Source organism: Eutrigla gurnardus, assembly GCF_963514095.1.
Source record: "Eutrigla gurnardus genome assembly, chromosome: 6".
NCBI lineage: Eukaryota > Metazoa > Chordata > Actinopteri > Perciformes > Triglidae > Eutrigla > Eutrigla gurnardus.
Genome location: NC_139920.1, coordinates 7,588,106 through 7,595,591, shown reverse-complemented (window position 1 = coordinate 7,595,591; position 7,486 = coordinate 7,588,106). Strand labels below are relative to the sequence as shown.

Below are 7,486 nucleotides of genomic sequence, written 5' to 3'. Positions count from 1 at the left end.
ACCCACTTGTTTTTGCACTGAACTACGATATAGGAGAGCAAGTCAGCAAAGTCTGAGCGCTCACGTTCACGCTGCTTCAGGGCAAGTGAAACATCTGTCGAAACTCTTTTCAACGTTTAATGTCACGTTGACTTTCAGTTGAAGGCGGCCACTTTGCCCCTTCAGCTGATAATTGGGAGGATGTGGATGTTCCCGTGTCTTAACTATCCACCATTTGTTGAGCGTTATAGTGCATCTTGCCCTTAATGCCGGTCACATTTCAGACTCGTATCAGCTGACAGTCTGCATGTGACAAACAGACATGTCACGATTTAACTTGAGGCAAAACAGGATACATGCTCGAGTAAAGAGTCAGATATAAAAATGTTAGCTCTTTATTTTGTTTATTTTTTACAATTACAAATGAAGACATTGATTATTAAAAAAACATACAAAAGTACATTGGTTTACATATGACCTTTTCCACACACATCATGATGAAAACACCATTGTGACAGAGGTCAAGTCTGCTGGACACATTCAAATGCCTTTGGGTTAGACATGTTACATTAACATCTACAGGAAAACCCCGCTGCACTTATAGAACATTTTCATTAGTACAAGTTAAACACATAATAGTCTTTCTACACCAGTAATCAGCCGTGGCACCATGACAAACTGTGTTGGCAGTGTTTGTGCCACAGGTAAAACATGCTGCACATGGAAGAATGCAACACCTCAATCATTGTTCCACCTGTCAAGTAAACTGAGAAGGGTAAAGGTCACTGCGCCAAGTCTGGGATTTAGACGTGGCGGAGTACAGTACTGGCAATGGCGCGCTGTCTGAAGACTCGATCAGTTGCTGTAGTCTGTGCAGTCCTCTCCCTCTTCTTTGAGTAAGCATGTGCGCACCAGAGCCTCCGTGACGATGTAAGGGTCGCAGTTGGCGGACGGACGGCGGTCCTCGAAATAGCCCTTCTTGTCCTTCCCCACCGAGCGAGGGATACGGATGCTGGCGCCGCGGTTGGCCACGCCGGCCGAGAACTCGTCGATGTTTGAGGTTTCGTGGCGGCCGGTGAGGCGCCTGGCGTTGTCGAGCCCGCCTTTAGGGTCGTAGGCCCGGATGTGATACATGTGTCTCTTCGCCAGCCTGTCGATCGACTCCTCGATGATTCTGTAAAGAAAAAGAGAGTTAGGAACAAAACCCCCAGAATTCATACCACAAGTTATTTATTGCACTGAAACAAACTCAGCCTTACTTCAGTCCGCCGTCCTCTCGCATCTCCTTGGTGCTGAAGTTGGTGTGGCAGCCGGCGCCGTTCCAGTTCCCTGTGATGGGCTTGGGGTCGAAGGAGACCACCACACCGAAATCCTCACACACTCTGTGGAGGATGAAGCGAGCGACCCACAGATGGTCCCCCATGTTGATCCCTTCGCAAGGCCCAACCTGGAACTCCCACTGAAACATGACAGATGGTGTTTTTAACATTATTAATGATTAATGACTGGTATTACACAACAAAAACTGCATTTTTCACATAAAAGAGAAATATAAATAGACAAAGGGACATCACCTGAGCTGGCATGACTTCAGCATTCGTCCCACAGATGTCGACCCCAGCGTAAAGACAGGCTCTGTAGTGTGCCTCCACCACGTCTCGTCCATACGCCTTATCTGCTCCCACTCCACAGTAATAAGGCCCTAATCAGGTGGAAGGAAACCAAATATTAACACTCAGCGCGTCTTTAAGATCGCATCATATTTCAATAAAGACCAGCTAGAGACCCGATACTCGCCTTGTGGACCCGGGAAGCCGTTGGAGGGCCAGCCGTAGGGATGTCCATCCATGGCCAGGAGAGTGTACTCCTGCTCCATGCCGAACCACGGGTGGTTGTTCTCCACCATGCTCATGATCCGTTTACACGTGTGCCGCAGATTGGTCTCTGTTGGAGCGACTAGATTAGCCGAAAATACCAAACAGCTTGAACTGCGGCCGCTTTCGGGCCCGTCCAGATCTGCTTTTACCTGCCGGCGTGTGGTTGTACTTGAGCACCTCACACAGCACCAGTTTGTTGGGGTCTTTTCTGAACGGGTCCCGGAACATGGCGGCCGGGATCAGGAACATGTCGCTGTTGGAGCCCTCCGACTGGTACGTGCTGGAGCCGTCAAAGTTCCACTCTGGAAGATCTGTAAATGTAAATGTAAATGTAAATGAAATTGAATGCAAAGTCTGAAACATTTCATGTCTCAGTGCACCCTGCAGATATTTTGCAGATATCTTACCCTCAATCGTCTTGGGTTCAGAATCCAAAGTTCTGGTCTTGCAGCGCAGCCCCTCTCCAGAACCGTCTATCCAGATGTACATGGCTTGGACCTTGTCTCCCTGAGGCAGGTCCATGAACTGCTGCTTCACAGCTTTGTTCAGCTGGGAACTTGCTGAGGTGGCCATTTTCTTGACCCAAACCTACAGAGTGAAGACCGGAAACCTCAGACGGTGGAGCCACTAAATCTGAAGGCACATGCAACATGTAGACAACCAGAGAGGATGACGTCACAAAGCACACAGGAGAGGTTCAACTGGATGAGAATCACAAAACAACACCAGCACCGTCAGTGTGACTCTCAGTCTGATGGTCGGTGTCTTTGATTTATAGGCTAAATGCTGACGTGAGGCAGAAGCTGATATTAACGTTATACTGCATTTATGTTTACAGTCCACACGCAAATACTGACATAACAGGTTGAAACAAAGGGGAAGTTTCAGCAGAGGAGGAAAAAAAGCTCAGGAATAAATCCATCAGCAGATGTTTAGAAATGTGGAGACAGAAATCCCTTACCTTGTGTGTTAAGTGTAGGAAAATATCAGAAGACTATCAGAGCCTCTAGATGCGTGGTCTTTGTGTAGGTCTCTATTGTGTTTCATTCCTTCTTCTTGAGCGCTTTCACGTTGGATTTATAGTGCTGCTGCTGCTGCTGCGCTTCTCCGACGCCTCTGATTGGCCGAAGGGGGCACGTGATCAGTCCGTGACGTTGGAGTCTCGGATGCTGCGGAGAAAAACAATAATGGGATAAACCGCAGAGCGGAGCTCTGATCTTTCACCAACAATGTTGTGGCAGTTTATAAATCAAGACAACAACGACAAAACAACAACCACACTCGGCCAGCGTGGACAACTCGACCAGGATTCACACTGTGAAACACAAAGAGACAGTCATTGGTGGTAATTCACAAGTGGTGCGCCCCCTAGTGACGCCAAGCCATTCATATAAACAGAACAATTTGTTCTCATAAGTTCAGATCAAGAGAATAGAGGACCCAGTTATACAGTATATATATATATACATATACCACAGGTGTATAAAAAGCAAGCACCTGTTTTTTTTCTTCTTGCACATATAAATGTACCAATACCAATGTTAAAACCAAACCTACACCTTTGCTGTACTATATGTGTTATCATATTTTACTTTCATACCAGTGGTGGATGAAGAAGTTCTCATATTCTTTTCTTGAGTAAATGCAGCAATAATGCAGTTAAAAAAACTCCATTTACAGTATGTACTAAACATACTAAATCTGACTCAAGTATACTGGCGTATTGTCAGCAAAAAATATCAGTTAACTTGTGAGTACAATTACCTTCAAATTATAATTAAGTACAGTGATTGAATTCGCATCTGAGTAAAAATATATTTAAAAGATTGTCAGGAAAATACATTTAAAGCACCAAAAGTAAAAGTTCTGATGATGCAGCTGAATAGCTACTGCCAGTGATTGATTATTGTTCGGTCCACTTTATAACTGGATGATTATTACTGATTCATTAATGTGTAATCAGCATTTTAAGGTTTTGTCTCTTTGAGGTTGAGTTTATTTAAGTTCTTTATAATAGCAACTGATTATATCCATGTTAAAAAATAACCAAAGTAAATATAATTGTCAAATAAATGCAGTGAAGAAAAAACTGAATTAGAAGTATAAAGAAGCATAAAATGAAAAATACTTCAGCAAAGTACATTACATCAAAAAGTATGTACTTTTCACCATTCTATTATTTAATTATATTGAAAGTATACAGTATGCGTGGGCTGCACGGTGGTGTAGTGGGTAGCACTCTCGAGTTTGCATGTTCTCCCCATGTAAGCGTGGGTTCTCTCCGGGTTCTCCGGCTTCCTCCCACAGTCCAAAGACATGCAGGATGGGGATAGGTTAATTGGTGACTCTAAATTGCCCGTAGGTGTGAATGTGAGTGTGAATGGTTGTTTGTCTCTACATGTTGGCCCTGTGATAGACTGGCGTCCTGTCCAGGGTGAACCCTGCCTTCGCCCAATGACAGCTGGGATCGACTCCAGCCCCCCGCGACCCTGAATACAGGAGAAGCGGTAGACAATGGATGGATGGGTATACAGTATGCTGTTTGCAGGTCATTTGTAAATGAACTTGTGGTTCCTAGAGATTAAGAGATTAAAGCTGGTTGAACAGGAAACTGGAGGGAAGATGCACTGATGTTGAACACAATAGGCTAAATTGTAAATGTTGCATGGCAGCAGTGAGAGATCATGAAAGGATGACATATGGAGGGAAAGATATGGTTGTCACCCTCAACAACAGGATGATTGATCAGTTGCCCATAGATGTTTGTGCAGAAATGTTGAAATCACAGTTTCTATGTAAGACAACAATAAGACACGAGGCCATGGAGAGGTCATTATCAGTCGTATTGTCACGTTTAACCACGACTGAATACTAAACGTGGAAATGAGTTCAGAGCATGGAAATAGTTAGAATGACTTCATTAACCATCAATCATAGTAATGAATAAATTTACATGTTTTCAGAGTCAAATATTCCAATCCACCTGGGGTGCTGAAACAACACAATCTATATTTCATCATTGGGTTATATGTTGCTTGTAAAATTAAAACAACTGCAGCTCTTTGCTTCGATACAAGGCCAACCTGAGAAAGGTCTTCATTTCTCTCAGGATTTTAGCATCAGATAGCTCCCGAATAATCAACCAACACATTAACCAAACACTGTGCAGTAGGAGGAAACATGCACCAAATTAAACACACTGCAGGGAAGGAAAGCAAGACACAATAATATAATACTTTCTCAAAGTGGTGGCCAAAGCTCAAAGTAGAAGGAAAGACTGCAGTGGTTTTAAGTTGTCAAAGAATAAGAGGCCAAAAGTGTTGGATGTGTTTGTGTGAATAGATAATCAATTCATATAATTATAAATAAAACGTGTGTTCCACATTACACAGTGATGTTTGCAGAGAATATTTCCAATCAAAACCGTAAGAAGTGTTTCACTACAACCATCTCCTAAAGGCTCCTCACAGCTCATCATAAGAGGTCTGTGGTCAGACGGCGACATCTAGTGGCTGAAATGAGGAAGAGATTTGAAACATTCATGTCAGATCTGATGTTCAGTCAAACAGCAGGAGTGCAGAATGATACAGGCCAGACACGTGGAAAATGATTCTTGAAAGAACGTACTTAAAAACTAGATGTTTCATTTCAAGACTTTAGAACATTGGAATTTTGAATGAAGAATTGTCACACAAAAAAAAGAGAAAGAAACCATGTCACATAACTTTAACCTACAGTATATAAAGGCCTGGCAGACGGATGAACACATTGATTTCATTCATCGTATATAAGAAAGTTCATTCTCCTTCTATTGAACCTGTTAGATGGACAGTGGATGAATTCTTTGCACGTTCTCATGTAGTCAATAATGTCACTAATAGGTAGGATTTAAATGTCTGTGCACAATCTCAACCAAGCTGAAGTGTTTCTGCCTCTTCTCTTTAGCGTTTATCAATATTAAATCAAGTATTTGGGCATTAAATGGAATTACACAGCAGATTTGAATTTAATTATGAAATAAAATGAACCTTTTGTCTCTGTGGATGTGGAGAAGATGTGTATGTGTTTTGTGATGTTTATCAATCTATCTATCCCTCCAAGGTGTGATCAATAAGTGATCAATAATATTTGCTGTTACGATCAGAACATAAAATGTCATTACAGTCTCATCTTTTGAAAGGTGAAGTCAACATTTTCAGTTGTTAGTCAAAAATATACACATCATTGAACAAGCATCATTTCACAAACTACCGACCTGTTTCTTTACTCCCTCAATTCTCCAAAATACTCGAAAAACTGTTCAACAATAGACTAGCCATATTTGTAGAAAAGCATAAATTAATTACTGAAAGTCAATATGGATTCCGATCAAACAGATCAACTTCACTTGCAATAATAGAATCAATTGAAAAGATCACAAACGCTATTGATAATAAACTATGTGCAGCTGGGATATTTATTGATATTAAGAAAGCATTTGATACGATCAACCATGAGATTCTATTTAATAAATTAGAAAGATATGGCATAAGAGGTCTAGTACTGGACTGGATAAAAAGCTATTTAAATAACAGGCAACAGTTTGTGAAATTGGGAAGCTATAGTTCTACATGTTTGGACATTGCTTGTGGTGTCCCCCAGGGGTCAGTGTTGGGTCCTAAATTATTCATTATGTATATAAATGACATTTGTAATGTGTCCAATGTCTTGAGACTGGTCCTGTTTGCAGACGACACAAATATTTTTTGTTCTGGGGAGAATTTAAAACAACTACTGGACAAAATAACAAAAGAAATGGGCAAACTGAAAAAAGGGTTTGACAAGAACAAAATATCATTAAACTTGAGCAAAACCAAAATAATGTTATTTGGTAATTGCAGAACAAATACACAAGCAATTATAAAGATAAATGGGGTCGAAATTGAACAAGTTCATGAAAATAAATTTCTTGGGGTTATAATGGATGATAGAATCAGCTGGAAATCACACATTAAACATGTACAATCCAAACTGTCAAAAAGCATTTCTGTATTGTACAAAGTTAAGCAGGTACTGGATCACAAATCACTCCGCATTCTCTACTGTTCACTAATCTTACCCTATTTAAATTACTGTGCAGAAGTCTGGGGCAATAACTATAAAACTTCGCTACATTCATTAATTATTCTGCAAAAAAGAGCAATACGCATTATTCACAATGTCAGGTACCTGGATCACACTAATCCATTATTCTTACAGTCAAAATGATTAAAAATAACAGATCTGGTTGCATTTAAAACAGCACAGATAATGTTTAGGGCCAAAAATAAAAACGTACCTGGAAATATACAAAAATTATTCAATGAGCGAGTGGAGGGTTACAATTTAAGAAGAAAATTTCATTTTAAGGTACAGAGAGTCCGCACAACCAGAAACACTTTTTGTATTTTGGTCTGTGGAGTAGGATTGTGGAACAGTTTGAATGTGGAGTTAAAGCAATGTCCAAATATGAACCAATTCAAAATGACATACAAAAAACTTTTTTTCACAAGGTACAGGGATGAAGGGGATGGTTGACAAACAGGGGTTAATGTTTACTTATTATATATTTATTTATTTATTTTGGTTACTTCCTACATATGACTTGTATG

General features: G+C 40.7%; 1 protein-coding gene across 2 annotated transcripts; it reads right to left on the bottom strand.

Moving 5' to 3' along the window:
- Positions 1 to 358: 358 nt before the first annotated feature.
- Positions 359 to 2,951, bottom strand: glulb (glutamate-ammonia ligase (glutamine synthase) b). 2 transcript variants are annotated; one of them, XM_084012347.1, is made up of 7 exons: positions 2,818 to 2,951; positions 2,264 to 2,444; positions 2,006 to 2,167; positions 1,777 to 1,923; positions 1,554 to 1,681; positions 1,239 to 1,438; positions 359 to 1,153 (listed from the first exon to the last, which is right to left on the bottom strand). In XM_084012347.1, the coding sequence occupies exons 2-7, from the start codon at positions 2,427 to 2,429 to the stop codon at positions 835 to 837; spliced, it is 1,122 nt and encodes a 373-aa protein (XP_083868473.1). In that variant the 5' UTR covers positions 2,430 to 2,444; positions 2,818 to 2,951; the 3' UTR covers positions 359 to 834. The 2 variants fall into 2 exon arrangements, with proteins under 2 accessions (XP_083868473.1, XP_083868474.1); XM_084012348.1 differs by having other exon boundaries at positions 2,264 to 2,446; positions 2,821 to 2,911.
- Positions 2,952 to 7,486: the final 4,535 nt, after the last annotated feature.